The sequence below is a fragment of the Felis catus genome, chromosome B4 (assembly GCF_018350175.1).
Source record: "Felis catus isolate Fca126 chromosome B4, F.catus_Fca126_mat1.0, whole genome shotgun sequence".
Taxonomy (NCBI): Eukaryota; Metazoa; Chordata; class Mammalia; order Carnivora; family Felidae; genus Felis; species Felis catus.
The window spans coordinates 60,678,416-60,694,787 of NC_058374.1; the positions used below are offsets into that span (position 1 = coordinate 60,678,416).

General features: G+C 41.3%; 1 protein-coding gene across 4 annotated transcripts in view; it reads left to right on the top strand.

Annotated features, from left to right (window-relative positions):
• The first annotated feature begins 849 nt into the window (after positions 1–849).
• SMCO2 (single-pass membrane protein with coiled-coil domains 2) overlaps positions 850–16,372 on the top strand; it is a 34,364-nt gene continuing 18,841 nt past the window's right edge. Inside the window, exons 1-3 of one of the 4 annotated variants that reach the window (XM_006933580.5) lie at positions 850–1,223; positions 5,311–5,448; positions 8,089–8,206. In XM_006933580.5, coding sequence (XP_006933642.2) covers positions 5,321–5,448; positions 8,089–8,206 — 246 coding nt within the window. In that variant the 5' untranslated portion in view covers positions 850–1,223; positions 5,311–5,320. The remainder of the gene's footprint in view (positions 1,224–5,310; positions 5,449–8,088; positions 8,207–16,372) is intronic. The other 3 variants (XM_006933581.5, XM_019834741.3, XM_006933582.5) reach the window with 3 other exon arrangements.

Sequence of the window (16,372 nt, forward strand, 5' to 3'; positions counted from 1 at the left end):
CTGGGGTACAGTTGTCCACAAAGCACACAAACATCCCCATCTTCATGGAGCCTACATTCTGGCCAGAGGACTAACAGCCATCCACAATACCCTAAACTCCCTCCTCAAATGATTGCCTTAATCTTCTTGACAAACCAATTAGGCAGGTATTATCCAAAACATTTTTTCAGACAAAGAAATAAATTCTGCCACAAACCAAATAGCTAATGAAACACTGATCTAATTCTAAAGTTCATGCCTATAAAAATTTGTATCTCCATGCTGCTGAATAATTTTGGTGGTTGCAGAGGAAAGTTTTAAGAGTTGGGGGCTTCGGATCCCTGAAGTCAGCACATTAGGTCCTTCCAATGGGTGCTGAGTTCCTCAAGAATGATGGAAGAAGATGAGGTACCAAGGGAAATGTACATTTGGCACTGAAGTCATAGAAGAAGTGAAAGTGGGTTGTAGAAAATGTAAGAGGAAGTATGGATTTCAAAGGCAAAGAGGTGACGGAGCCATCAAGTAGGAGTAGCCCTGGTTCGCAAGATCAACTGCTTCCTCGTTCCTGCTAAGTGGGAGGAAAATGGGAGAAGTCATGTCCTCTGTTGTAGAAGATTTTACTTAAGTGTCTTATTCAGACAAGGAGGTGAAAGGAGCAGGCATGGCAGAAGCATCCGAGGCTGGAAAGGCATCCCAGAGCATCGTGTCCGTAGACAGATGGACAGAGGGCTGAATTTAGTTTCCAATAGTTAGCAAAAGCAAGGAAGCTGGGAGATTAGCTGGAGATGTAAGTTAAAAGAAAGCAGGTGAGCTCTGTATACCTGGAACTTTGTGAGAGGGGGTTGAAGGGTTGCACATGCCGCATTCCATGCGGAATGTCAGAGAGGAAAAGTCCAACTGCAAACTCGCCTGCCTAGGTGTGTAGCTCTCACAAATGGCCTCTTCTAGGGGAAAGGTGGATCTGGCCTCACCAGAACTTTTCAGGGAAACTTAACTGTCCCCAGTCTACCCCACTGAACTGAGAGCATTTTGTGATTACCAGATTGAGAAGAACAAGGATATTAGCAGGTATATACTATTTCACAGCTGTACTGTCTCATCACAACTTTGCCAGGAGCTTTGACATCAAATCCTTGATTATTGGAACCATGCTTTAAAATTCCTGGGACCCCAAATTGTCTGGTTAGCAGAAACTGAAGAGGGCAATCTGAGTGGTCAGGCCTGGAGAAAATCCCCCACAAAATGTAAGTTAGAGATCTCATGAGCTGTCCTTTAAAATAGTTGATCTGTTTCTTTTGATTAATGGTTCTCCAAATTTATAATGTCAAAGGTTTTGGTGAGGCTGGGGGAAGGAGGAGGGATTCATTCCAGTTGTACCAAACAGCCCTAGAGACCAAAGGTATAAACACATAGCAATGAAGAGATAGGGTGTAGGGAGGAGAAGAGGGATTCTCGTTTCAATGGTCTAGACTGTAATATTTTCAAACTTTCATACAGATATGAATCACCTGGGATCTTGTGAAAATGCAGACGCTGATTCAGTGAGACAGGGTAGGACCTGAGATTCTGCATGTTTAGCAAGCTCCCAGGTGGTGCTGATACTGCAGGTGTGCAAACCACACCGTGAGTAATGAGGACCTACACTACATAACTCGTCAAGAGTTAGTTTCAGGGGCGCCTGGCTGGCTTGATCAGTAGCACAATGTGACTCTTGATCTGGAGGTCTTGAGTCCAAGACCCACACTAGGTGTAGAGATTACTAAAAAAAAGTTAGCTTCAAAAGATAGCTTGTTTTTGAGATGAGAAGGTTATTAAGTAACCCATCAAAACATATTGGGCATCAAATGTACATATAACAGTAGGATAATTGCCACCTTCATAGCCAGAACTTGCAGGTTTAAATCTTGATTCTACCATTTTCTAGCAATAAAATTTGGGCAAATCATGGACCATCTCTGAGTCTCAGTTTCTGCATCTAAAAAATAGAGGCAAGGGGCACCTGGGTGGCTCAGTCGGTTGAGTATCCGAATTTGGCTCAGGTCATGATCTCGCGGTCTGTGAGTTCGAGCCCCGCATCGGGCTCTATGCGGGCAGCTCAGAGCCTGGAGCCTGCTTCAGATTCTGTGTCTCCCTCTCTCTCTGCCCTCCCCTGCTCATGCTCTGTCTCTCTCTCTGTCAAAAATAAATAAACATTAAAAAAAAATTAAAAAATAGAGGCAATAAGATCTGCCTGGGTTGCCTGACCATACAGGGTGGATGTGAGGATCAAATGAAACAACTTAGTGAAAGTTCTTAAGAAACTGAAGGTGCTGCACATGTGTAAGCACTATTATTATTATTATTATTTTGAAGCTAAAGAAACCTGACTAATAGCTCCCATTTCTACTCTTATTCACTGTATCTAGTTGATTCACTCTGGCAAACACCCATCATCACAGAAGAAGGTGATGGTCTAGAACAAGTGTTGGCAAACTTTTTCTGTAAAGAGCAGGATCGCAAATATTTTAGGTTTTGCAGGCCAGGTAGTAAATATTTTAGGCTTTGCATGCCAGATTTACATTGCTCTTGCAACCATTCAACTCGGTCATTGCAGCACAAAACAGTCATAGACAATATGTAAAGGAATGGGTGTGGCTGTGTTCCAATAAAACGTTATTTACAGAAACAGGGGGCAGGATGGATTTGGCCTGCAGGCTACAGTTTGCTGATTCCTGGGCTAGAAAATCTGTGTTGTTCAATATGGTAGCCACTGGCCACATATGGCTAATCGAATTTAAATTTATTTAGGTTAAAAAGTTTCAATTCCTCGGTTGCATTAGCACATCTCAAGTGCTCAGTAGACATAGATGGCTGGGACCTACTGTATTGAACAGTGTAGAGAAGATTTCCAACATCACAGAAAATTTTATTCGGAAGCCCTGTGCTAGATCATCTTTTGGGGTGGGGAAGAAATCCCTTATGAGTAGCTGTGAGGACATGGAAATTCTGAGTCTTAGTTTGGCTAGTTAACCAGCTGTATGACTCTAAGTAAATCACACCATCTCCCAGAGCTTAGGACACATAAAACAGGAATAATACCTTCCCCACTGTGTTGTTGTAGGAACTGAATAAGGTAATATGTGAAAAGCATTGTAATCTTGTTAGGTGCTGCACAAACATAAGCCATCATTAGGATTCTGTTATTTGAAATAAGAGAAAATGTATGGATGCAGAATTGGTGTAGGTACTTGAATTGAGAGAAACAGGTTTTCTTTTGAATCACCCAATGGAAACTATTAGGATGTCAAAGAATTGTCAAAGTCAGGAAATATTATTTGCACAGTATTCCAGTTCTTGGACAGGAAAGAGACATGAAACCAGGCAGATTTCATGGCCATTCATCTTTCAAAGCTAGGAACTGCCTTAGTAATGCTCAGCACCTTCAGGAAACAGATGAAACTGTCCAGATAGGATCTGTGATGAAATTGGGCAGGTCACAGCGTCCCTCCTGAAAGAGATCAAAGTTTCAGTCTTTTTTGTCACACTCAAAGTTAAGAAGGATGGAGCTACCTCACATCAAAGGTTCTAGTCTTTCCCTTTGCTTCTCCTTCACAAGGGTCCCCTCTGTACCACATCCACTGTGGATCCCCCCCACTGGTCAAGGACAAAGCTCAGTTTTGCCACAGAGTGATGGACCAGGGTGTTGGCTGCCCAGATGGTTCCAAAATATCTGTGGTTCCCAGAGCCTCTTTCCTCCTACCATTCCTTTTTCTTTTCTCTTTATTTTTTTTATTATATGTATTTATTTTTGAGAGACAATGAGACAGAGCACAAGTGGGGTGGGGTGGGGGGAGCAGAGAGAGGAGACAGAATCGGAAGCAGTCTCCAGGCTTTGAGCAAGCGTTCAGCACAGAGCCCGACGTGGGGCTCGAACCGACAAACCATGAGATCATGACCTCAGCCGAAGTCAGACACTTAACCGACTGAGCCACCCAGGCACCCCTCTTTAATATTTATTCATTTTTGAGAGAGAGAGAGAGAGAGAGAGAGAGAGAGGGAGCTTGTGGGGGAGGGGCAGAGGGTGAGGGAGAGAGAATCCAAAGCAGTCTCCACACTGTCAGCACAGAGCCCAACAGGTGCTTGATCTCAAGAACAGCAAGATCATGACCTGAGCTGAAACCAAGGGTCGGATGCTTAACCAACTAAGCCACCCAGGCACCCCTCCTCCTACCATTCTTAATCCCAGCCATAGTTCACCCTTCTAGGAAAATCTCTGCTATCCTTTGCCTTCCATTAGCCTATACTCCCCCTCGGTCCCTCAGGGTTTCTGTCTCTCAGGGTTCTGGGGGGGCCAGGATACCCTCCAGAGAAGAAGGTATATCCTTTTGGTGATGGGTATAATCCCTGTGATTTCTGCCAATAAATGGGAGTTATGTTTCATAGGGATCCTTCCTTATAGCTTTTCACATGAGCTTTCTAGAAGCTTCCTCACATCTCTCTGCCTCCTTTCTATTTCCTCTCCCCTTTCTTTTCCGCACTACCTCACTACTCTAACACTTAACTCCTCCGCCCTCTGCTAACACTTGCCTATCTGGCTGGAAGGAAATGCCCCTTCTCATACACAGCTGGTGGTAGTGTACATTGTTTCAACCTCTAGGAAAGCAATTTGGAAATATTTTTCTAAGTCCTTAAAGATGCATCTACACCTCGACCCAGTTGCTTTACCTCTAAGGAAGTATTATAAGTAAATAATAGAGATGTGCTGAACATTACTAAGCAAGGATATTCATTACTATATTGTTGATATTAAAAAATTAGAAATGACCTAGTTGTCAACAACAGAAAAAGAATAAAACAAATATCAAATTTAGAAATAAAAATAAATACAACCAAATATTAGGAGTGGTTTTGTCTGGATATCTCAGGTATCTCTGGTCATCTCCAGAGTACCAGTGATTTCTATCTCCTTCTTTCTCCTTTTCCATTTTTTGTGCGTATACATGATCAGGAAGAGATTATAAAAACCAACCCATTTCCCTAGCCTGGCTCTTATACATTGCTCTATAATATTCCCATTCAAGGATTTAAAATACACATTTGTAGGCTCAGACAACCCTCATGTTAACTAGAGAAGTCCTAAGAAGAGCCACACACACAGACTTTCCTGTATATATCTGAACAGAGAAACCTAAGAGCTTACTTTGGGGTCCCTTATAACTGATGGCCAGTTTTGGAAGGAGAGGGGTTAAGACCAAACTTCCTGAAATAGGCCTGTTATCAGTGTATCAGTGCAGGGAATGTAGCTGCCATCCTGCTATGAAAGCCCTCTTGTTGCCATCATTGTCCCTGCAGTGCTGAAGAAATGGCTCTTATGAAGCTAAGTGACAGGATGTCTCTGCAGATGAAGACAGTTGGAAAGGAACAACAGTTTACTGAGAAAAACAATGGCTTTCTCCAAAATACGGATGTGGCTGAAGGTGCAATGCAGAAGTAAGTGAGGGCTGAGCTCTCAGGAACAGTCTCTGTCTGGAGACTTTGTTGGGACAGTAGGATGCAAACAATGAGATTTGCAAGTTCAGGGGTGGGGTTGACATTCTTCTCTACAATTCTTTTAATTTTGACCTCATGAATATCTATTGGAAGACACTAAAGGGGCCTATGGTCATAAACCAGGTGGACATCAGTTGAATACAAATGGTTAAGGCTCTAATCTCAATTTACAAAAATACTTTGTTTTGTGCTTTTATTATCTTCGTGTGGAAAATATATAAACCATTTACAATACTTTCTAGAGTAGAAAAAGCACAAAATATTCAGACAGATAAACATACACATTGGTTAATACATGATAAAAATGTGTTCTAATATAAACCAACAGTTAACAACCTTTTTGAATAGGAAGAAATGTGTTAAAGTAAAAGACTTCCCAGAATCCTCATGTGTCAAAAAACCTATTATGACATCAACAATGTTTTTAAATGCATTTACAATTTATTAATACCAGTAGTATATACCTTTGGAAACTTTAAGCAGTATTTATGGAAGCAATATTTGTTCAGTCTATAGAAATGTTTAGATTCCCTGTATAGATTCCAGAACCCCTTTCTATACAGGGTAGGTGTAAAGTGTACCCCACCTCAGGATTCAAAACCCACAGACTGGAAACTCCTGCCATAGACCTCCATCACAGTGTATTGCGATTCACTCAGATGTATATGTGAGTGTGTGTGTACATATCCACACACATACGCTCCAGATAATAACAGTAATCCAATAGGAAATGGGCAAAGGATTTCAATACATTACCATAGAACAAGAAATACAAATGGGTTTTATATATATAGGCAAAAATGCTCAACCTCGCTAATAAAAAAAAGATTAAAACTAAAAAAAGATACCAGTTTAAGCATATGGGATTGACAAAGATGAAAAAACTTTAATAATACATGATTGTAGAAAAGGAGTGGAAAACAGGCACTCTCATCATTTTTGTTGGAAGTGTAAATGGATTCAACCTCTTTAAGGCATAACTTAAAATCTATGATAAAATCTTTGATAAAATCTGTCACAATTTAAAATATATATGGGGCGCCTGGGTGGCTTGGTCGGTTAAGCGTCTGACTTCGGCTCCGGTCATGATCTCACGGTCCGTGAGTTCAGGCCCCACGTCGGGCTCTGTGCTGACAGCTCAGAGCCTGGAGCCTGTTTCAGATTCTGTGTCTCCCTCTCTCTCTGCTTCTCCCCTGTTCATGGTCTGTCTCTCTCTGTCTCAAAAATAAATAAACGTTAAAAAAAAAATTAAAAAGAAAAAAATAAAATATATGTATCTACTGACCCAGCAATTCTATTTTTAGGGTTATCCAATAGATATATTTGTACACATACATACACATCGACCCATAGATGTATAGGGATATTCACTGCAACACTGTTTGTAGTTAACAATTAACTGGAAATAATCTACATATGCATTAATGAAGAACTGATTAGCAAATTGGTATATGGCCCCACAATGAAGTACCACATAACCATTTGAAAATGAGGCAGCTCCCGGGGAGCCTCGGTGGCTCAGTCGGTTAAGTGGCCCACTTTGGCTCAGGGCATGATCTCACGGTTCGTGGGTACAAGCCCCGTGTTGGGCTCTAGCCTAGAGCCTGCCTCGGACTCTGGGTCTCCCTCTCTCTGCCCCTTCCCCACTTGCACTCTGTCTCTCTGTCTCTCTCTCAAAAATTAATAAACATTTGGGCGCCTGGGTGGCGCAGTCGGTTAAGCGTCCGACTTCAGCCAGGTCATGATCTCGCGGTCCGTGAGTTCGAGCCCCGCGTCGGGCTCTGGGCTGATGGCTCAGAGCCTGGAGCCTGTTTCCGATTCTGTGTCTCCCTCTCTCTCTGCCCCTCCCCCGTTCATGCTCTGTCTCTCTCTGTCCCAAAAATAAATAAACGTTGAAAAAAAAATTTAAAAAAAAAAAAAAAAAAAAAAAAAAATTAATAAACATTTAAAAAATTAAAAATAAAATAAAAATAAAATGAAACAGCTCTATATGTACTAATATGAAATGGACTCCAAGAGGTTGTTAAAAAAGAAATATAAGGTGCAGAATAATGTGTATAATATCCTCTCATGTATATTTAAAAAGGCTTATATATCTACATAAACATAGCTTGTTTATGCATGGAATCTCTGTGGAAGGAGAAAAAAGGAACTAGTAAATGTGGGGCAGACATTAGGCAGCTAGAGATCAACATGGTAACACAGACTTACTCCATTCTGCGTGGTCTTTTGAACCACACGACACTTTTCAACTCTACTTTTTTAAAAAGAGTATTTATTTATTATTTGTTTATTTTACACACACATCTGCACGCATGCAGGCACACAGCTGTAATGGCTTTGGAATTTGCAATCTTACTGTTCAATCACTTATTGATTCAGTCAGCAAATACTTATCCCGCCTCTCTATTCCTGTTTTGTGCAGTATACCATGGTAGACATTATTCACACAGGGTGAAATCAGTACTCCTTGGAGCCGGGAAAGATTCCTGTGTTCTCCCTCTAGAGATGTTTAGGTCGAGCCTAAACTATAGACCTAAGGCATAATAACAGCATCTGTTTTGATTGTGTGGCTTGCAGTTTGCAGAGGGAATTTACCAAAATGGACCGCATATTGGACAGATCAGATGATGAGAACAACATTTTCTCTGAAAAGCCTCAAAGTGACTTCCATCATGTGACAGAGACTACAAAATGGGTAAGGGAAGATGTAAGCATCACAGTGGGTGAAGAGAGGAACTTTGTATCTCAAATCTCAAAGTGGCAAGGAAAGATCTGAGGGTTTCCCCCATAGTAGGTGCGGGGTGTTCAGAGCTTGAGACCAGGAGGGAGGGAGCGTCTCCTCTGAGGGCTGCTGTTATCACGTGGGGGATTTGCTAACCTTTCCACACAAAAGCACAAAAACATTTGTGCATTCTATGTTACTTTTGTCCTTGGGATTTGTGAAATAACTGTGACATTTTTCACCCTAGAGTAAATTGCCGTGTGTAAAATCGCCCTCTGCTCACAGACTGTCTTCCAACAGGAAGCACCAGAGAGATCTATTTACTCTTAATTCAGTCTGAACATCTCCCAGTCTTTGAAATTCAGTCACTCAGCTGACATGGAATGGAGGAAATTCCAACAAACGCCAGAGATTGTCCCGGGAAGGGTTTATGTTTTCACTACCATCTAGATCAAAGCGGAGGCATGGCTGAGACAGACCCAGTTTATTATCGATGAGCAAATCTCTCCATAGATCCCCCAGGCCACTGGCCTTTGGTTTCAACCAGCCAGAAAAACATAAAAGAAGGCTAGAGTGAGAATGTCCACACCCAGGCTTATGCATCCCCCACAGGAAGCTCAGGATTCATCTCTTTGTCTACTTCTCCTTTGAATATATTTTGGATTCAGGGCTGGCTAATTCTGTAAATCCATAGAAGGAAAAGTCCCAAAAGAATATTGTAAGCTGGACTTTACCTTTGAGGACTCTTCAGTAAGTAAACATAGAAACAAAGAAGTAGAAGGGGATACAAGGCATGAGGAGATGGAGTTAGAAGTTGGAGAATAGATATAATGAGACAGACAAGAAGTGAAAGGCAAGACAGACAGACAGACACCTTTTATGGAAAAAAAGGATAATAGGTACTGAATTAGAAGGGGAGACTTATGATGGGGTTTTTTAGCAAGGCTGAGGATGAGAAAAGGAAATCGGGAAATTGAGGTGTGAGGCTCTATGATCTTAGGGAACATGAATTGAAGGTACTACTCTATAAATAGTATCATCTGATTTTTTTTTGGAGGGGCCTTGTCCCTGGACTCCAAGGGCTGTTACCATTGACCCACCGAATCCTGTCAGTCAGTGAACATCCCTTGTTGACTCAGTATAGAATAAGTGTAATTAGAGAATAAAATTATTCACTCTGTAAGAGTTTACCAAACAGTCCACATTCTCAGGGTATAAGGCAAAAAGACTATTTCTTACAAACTTCAAGTCAGAGTATCTGTTTCACAAAGGCTTTAAAATTTTTTTGGCTATATTTCTTTATGTCAATTTATTTATAGGGAAAATTCTACAATCATATAAAAATAAATCACATGCAGTTACACAATTAATGTAAGTTAATAAATTAAGATCTTTGCCAATAAAAGGACAAATATATGACTTCTTTAGGAAGAAGCAGTTTTGTCTTATTCCCTGAAAGCAAACCAGAAGGTCTTTAATTTGCATAACTTCACATTTTTTTATGAGACCATGAGATTTAAAGGTTCAGAAAAAGGACAGAGTTAACAGAAGTTTAAAAAAAAATCAGTTGGCTTAATTAACGAAATAGACTTTAACCAGACTGCCAAAATTGCCGTATCTAACCATCAAAACCCCCAAAATATTTAGAAACGAATATTTTGTCTGGTTTCACATTTTCCAATCTCTGGCACTGCTATGTATAGTGTTGATTTCGGATGCCAGGTGAGTGAGCACACTTTCCTGTTTCCTGCTTTCGTCTGCATCTCTCACAGGCAGAATGCATTTGCCTACTACTGAAGTCTATTTATTTATTTTCTGTAACTGGAAGTTTGTGCCTCTCCACCCCTTTACCTACTTTGCTCCTCCCCTCTGGCAACCACCAGCTTTTTCTCTGTATTTATAAATCCGTTTCTGTTTGTTTTGTTTATTTAATTGTTTTGTTTTTTAGACTCCACACATAAGTGAAATCATATGGTATTTGTCTTTGTCTGACTTAACCTCACTTAACATAATGCCCTCTAGGTCCATCCACGTTGTCACAAATGGTAAAATCTCGTTCTTTTCTTTGGTGGGATAATATTCCCTTGTGTGTGTGTATGTGTGTATGTATACATACATATAATAAATACGTAAATAAACAAATAAATAAATAAATAAATCAGTTTCTTTATTTGTATTTCTGTTGCTTCATTATTAGTGTATAAGAATGCAACTGATTTCTATACATTGATTTTGTATTCTGCGACTTTGCTGAATTCATGTACCAGTTCTAGCAGACTTTTGGTGGAGTCTATCGGATTTTCCATGTATAATATCATGTCATCTGCAAAAAGTGAAAGCTTGACTTCATCTTTGCCAATTTTGATGCCTTTGATTTCCTTTTGTTGTCTGGTTGCTGATGTTAGCACTTCCAACACTATGTTAAACAACAGCGGTGAGAGTGGACCTCCCTGTTGTGTTCCTGATCTCAGGGAGAAAGCTCTGTTTTTCCCCATTGAGGATGATGTTAGCTGTGGGATTTTCATAAATGGCTTTTATGATGTTTAAGTATGTTCCTTCTATCCTGACTTTCTCGAGTGTTTTCATTAAGAAAGGATGCTGAATTTTGTCAAATGCTTTTTCTGCATTGATTGACAGGATCATATGGTTCTTATCTTTTCTTTTATTAATGTGATGCCAATGTTGAACCAGCCCTGCAGCCCAGGAATGAATCCCATTTGATCATGGTGTATAATTCTTTTTATATGCTGTTGAATTCGATTTGCTAGTATCTTATTGAGAATTTTTGCACCTATATTCATCAGGGATATTGGCCTGTAGTTCTCTTTTTTTGCTGGGTCTCTGTCTGGTTTAGGAATCAAAGTAATGCTGGCTTCATAGAATGAGTCTGGAAATTTTCCTTCCTTTCTATTTTTTGGAACAGCTTGAGAAGGATAGGTATTATCTCTGCTTTAAATGTCTGGTAGAATTCCCCAGGGAAGCCATCTGGTCCTGGACTCTTATTTGTTGGGAGATTTTTGATAACTGATTCCATTTATTTGCTGGTTATAGGTCTGTTCAAGTTTTCTATTTATTCCCGTTTGAGTTTTGGAAGTGGGTGGGTGTTCAGGAATTTGTCCATTTCTTCCAGGTTGTCCAGTTTGTTGGCATATAATTTTTCATAGTATTCCCTGATAATTGCTTGTATTTCTGAGGGATTGGTTGTAATAATTCCATTTTAATTCATGATTTTATCAATTTGGGTCATCTTCCTTTTCTTTTTGAGAAGCCTGGCTAGAGGTTTATCAATTTTGTTTATTTTTTCAAAAAACCAACTCTTGGTTTCATTGATCTGCTCTATAGTTTTTTAGTTTCTATATTTATTTCTGCTCTGATCTTTATTATTTCTCTTCTTCTGGTGGGTTTGGGCTGCCTTTGCTGTTCTGCTTCTAGTTCCTTTAGGTGTGCTGTTAGATTTTGTATTTGGGATTTTTCTTGTTTCTTGAGATAGGCCTGGATTGCAATGTATTTTCCTCTCAGGACTGCCTTCGCTGCGTCCCAAAGTGTTTGGATTGTTGTATTTTCATTTTCATTTGTTTCTATATGTTTTTTAATTTCTTCTCTAATTACCTGGTTGACCCATTCATTCTTTAGTAGGGTGTTCTTTAACCTCCATGCTTTTGGAGGTTTTCCAGACTTTTTCCTGTGGTTGATTTCAAGCTTCATAGCATTGTGGTCTGAAAGTATGCATGGTATGATCTCAATTCTTGTATACTTATGAAGGGCTGTTTTGTGACCCAGTATGTGATCTATCTTGGAGAATGTTCCATGTGCACTCGAGAAGAAAGTATATTCTGTTGCTTTGGGATGCAGAGTTCTAAATATATCTGTCAAGTCCATCTGATCCAGTGTATCATTCAGGGCCCTTGTTTCTTTATTGATCCTGTGTCTAGATGATCTATCCATTACTATAAGTGGAGTATTAAAGTCCCCTGCAATTACCACATTCTTATCAATAAGGTTGCTTATGTTTGTGAGTAATTGTTTTATGTATTTGGGGGCTCCTGTATTCGGCACATAGACATTTATAATTGTTAGCTCTTCCTGATGGATAGGCCCTGTAATTATTATATAATGCCCTTCTTCACCTCTTGTTACAGCCTTTAATTTAAAGTCTAGTTTGTCTGATATAAGTATGGCTATTCCAGCTTTCTTTCGACTTCCAGTAGCATGATAGATAGTTTTCCATCCCCTTACTCTCAATCTGAAGGTGTCCTCAGGTCTAAAATGAGTCTCTTGTAGACGGCAAATAGATGGGTCTTGTTTTTTTATCCATTCTGATACCCTATGTCTTTTGGTTGGAGCATTTAGTCCATTTACATTCAGTGTTATTATAGAAAGATATGGGTTTAGAGTCATTGTGATGTCTGTAGGTTTCATGCTTGCAGTGATGTCTCTGGTACTTTGTGATCCTTGCAACATTTCACTCACAGACTCCCCCTTAGGATCTCTTGTAGGGCTGGTTTAGTGGTGATGACTTCCTTCAGTTTTTGTTTGTTTGGGAAGACCTTTATCTCTCCTTCTATTCTAAATGACAGACTTGCTGAATAAAGGATTCTGGGCTGCTCATATTTTTCCTGCTCATCACATTGAAGATTTCCTGCCATTCCTTTCTGGCCTGCCAAGTTTCAATAGATAGATCTGCCGCTTGTCTTATTGTCTCCCTTTATATGTTAGAGTGTGTTTATCCCTAGCTGCTTTCAGAATTTTCTCTTTATCCTTGTATTTTGCCAGTTTCACTATGTTATGTTGTGCAAAAGATCGATTCAAGTTACGTCTGAAGGGAGTTCTCTGTGCCTCTTGGATTTCAATGCCTTTTTCCTTCCCCAGATCAGGGAAGTTCTCAGCTATGATTTGTTTAAGTACACCTTCAGCCCCTTTCTCTCTCTCTTCCTCTTCTGGAATTCCTATGATATGCATATTGTTGTGTTTCATTGCATCACTTAGTTCTCTAATTCTCCCCTCATACTCCTGGATTTTTTTATCTCTCTTTTTCTCAGCTTCCTCTTTTTCCATAATTTTATCTTCTAATTCACCTATTCTCTCCTCTGCCTCTTCAATCCGAGCTGTGGTTGCCTCCATTTTATTTTGCACCTCATTTATAGCATGTTTTAGCTCCTCATGACTATTTCTTAGTCCCTTGATCTCTGTAGCAATAGATTCTCTGCTGTCCTCTATGCTTTTTTCAAGCCCAGCGATTAATTTTATGACTATTATTCCAAATTCTTGTTTCGTTATATTGCTTAAATCGCTTTTGATCAATTCGTTAGCTGTCGCTACTTCCTGGAGTTTCTTTTGCAGAGAATTCTTCTGTTTCATCATCTTGGGTAGTCCTGTGGTGGCTCCAAACTGCAGGGCACTTCCCCTGTGGGGTCCGGAGTAACTTGTGTTGGTGGGAAGGGTTGCAAACCAGATATTGTCCCCAGCCCACCACTGGGGCCACAGTCAGACTGGTGTGTACCTTATCTTCCCCTCTCCCAGGGGCAGGACTCACTGTGGAGTGGTGTGGTCCCTGTCTGGGCTACTTGCACAGTGCCAGGCTTGTGGTGCAGCCTGGATGGGATCTGGTGTATTAGCCGGGGTGGATCTGCAAGGTGCACAGGGGTGGGAGGGGCAGGCTCATCTCACTCTGCCAATGGTGGTCCCCTGCAGGAGGGCCCTGTAGCACTGGGAGAGAGGCAGGCCCATTGGAGGGATGGATGCACAGAAGTACAGCATTGGGTGTTTGTCCGGTGCAAGCAAGTTCGGTGATGGGAATTGGTTCCCTTTGGGTTTTCGGCTGGGGGGTGGGAGAGGGAGATGGCATTGGCTAGCGCCTTTGTTCCCCCTCCAAGCTGAGCTCTGTCTTCCGGGGCTTAACACTCTCCCTCCCGGTGTCCTCTCGCCCTCCCGCTCTCTAAGCGGAGCTGTTGATCTATAACATTCCAGATGTTACATCCCGCTGGCTGTCAGAACTCACTCCATCTGGCCCCTCTGCTTTTGCAAGTCAGACTCAGGGCTCTGCCTTGCCGGCAGGGCTGCCCCTCCACCGCCCTGGCTCCCTCCTCCAGTCCATGTAGTCTGCACCGCCTCTCCGCCCCTCCTACCCTCTTCCGTGGGCCTCTTGTCTATGCTTGGCTCCAGAGAGTCCATTCTGCCAGCCTTCTAGCGGTTTTCTGGGTTACGTAGGCAGATGTGGGTGGAATCTAAGTGATCAGCAGGACACAGTGAGCCCAGCGTCCTCCTACGCTGCCATCTTCTCTGGTCTGTACCACATCTTTTTTATCCATTCATCTGTTGATAGACGCTTAAGTTTCTTCCATATCTTGGCCATTGTAAATAATGCTGCAGTGAACACAGGAAGTCTATTTATTTTAAAACCATGTACTGAACATCCACTGTGTTCTAGGCACTGTAAAGTGTTGAGACTATCTCTATCTATCTAAAATCCTTTCCCCTCAGTGAGCTCACACACTAGTCGGGACTCAGACAAGAAAATGGCTCTGCATGATAAACCCACGCCGGAAGTAGCAGATGTGGTACAAAGTACGTGGCAGGTGCTGTACAGGCAGATGACCAGGAAAATGAAAACTGAGTTTTGAAGGGTGAACTGGATGAAAGAAAAGCATTTCAGAAAGAAGGGACAGTACATGCAAAGACAAAGGGGCTAAAGAGAACTTGTGTTCTGAGAGGAAGGGTGGAAGAAAAGGAGTGATGAGCAAGCAGGCAGGCAGGACACTATGGGGGGAGATAGCACAGGATGCAGGCTGGAGCCAGGGCGCCATAAGGAGTCAGAAAGTGATGAGGACCAAAGCAAGGCACTGACCGGCAGCCATGGAGATGGAGAGAAAAGGACACAGGTTTAAAAGATAGGTGCTATTGGGCTTGGACACCAAGTGGTGTGACATGAGTAATGAAGAGGGAAAAGAATATCTCCCATGAAAACTCAAGGACTTCTTTCAGGGTTCCTGCAGAGGCATCCAGATGAATAGGGAGAACATATGCAAGGATGGGAACCTGGACAAGGTAGAGGGGAAATACAGTAAGTTCAATTTTTTGCTTGATGAGTTTGAGGTGCCTATGCAACACCCAAATAGAGGCATATGAGCTTTTCAAAGAGCTGCACATAAATGGAAAGTAATGCCCTCAGGCGTTGTATTTCATGCAAGTACACTTTTAGTTTATTATTCACACACACACACATACACACACACACACACACACACACACACACACACACACCCCTCTTTATTTGTTCAATCCTGAAGCTTTTAAAAAATATTTCATTTCAACTTCCTGGCTTTGACTCTTTTGCAGTGTATTAACCATTACAGTAAACCAACTGATGAAAATGAGAAATGTTGTAGATTTTTTTGGACATAGACAGAACCCTGGAGATGATCTGATCCAATTTTGTTCTTCCAGAACAGGAAACTGAGCTTTCCTCAGTGGTTAGGTGGTTAGGTGGTTCCACAGTCACAGGAGTAGAACAAGGCTTAGAACTCAGGTGCCCCATACCCAGTGAAGTGTTCTTCCTCAACATCACAGTGTTGCTGCTGCTTTTGAATAGCATGGCAAAAGATTAGGTGGGAAGAAATTGAAGTTATGGATGTTTTTATTCGCAAAGAAGTAGCTAAGCAGAGTTATATAGCACTCGGAAAATCTAGCCTGTTTCTTCATCCGTAAGTGTGATAATAATCCTTACCTCACTGGCAAGGTGCCACTGGGCCATGGAAGTGATAGGGACGAGATATTTCTTAATGTGAATCCAAAGACTAGATATGATGAAAATAGTCATGGCCTTGGAATCAGAAAACCTACTTCAAGTTCTAGTCCACACATTTACTGGCCATATGTATTGGTTTCCCAAGGCTGCTGTAACAAATTACCACAAATTTGGTGACTTAAAACAACACAAAATGTACTCTTTCATAGTTCTAGAGGCCAGAAGTTTGAAAAAAAGGATCAGCAGGGTCATGCTTTCTCTGAACACTCTACAGGAGAATCCTGCCGTGCCTCTTCCATCTTTTGGAGCCTCCAGGCATTCCTTGGCTTGTGGCAGCTGTGTCTTCTCATGACTTCTTCCTCTCTGTGGGTGTTTTCTGTCTCTCATTAGGACAC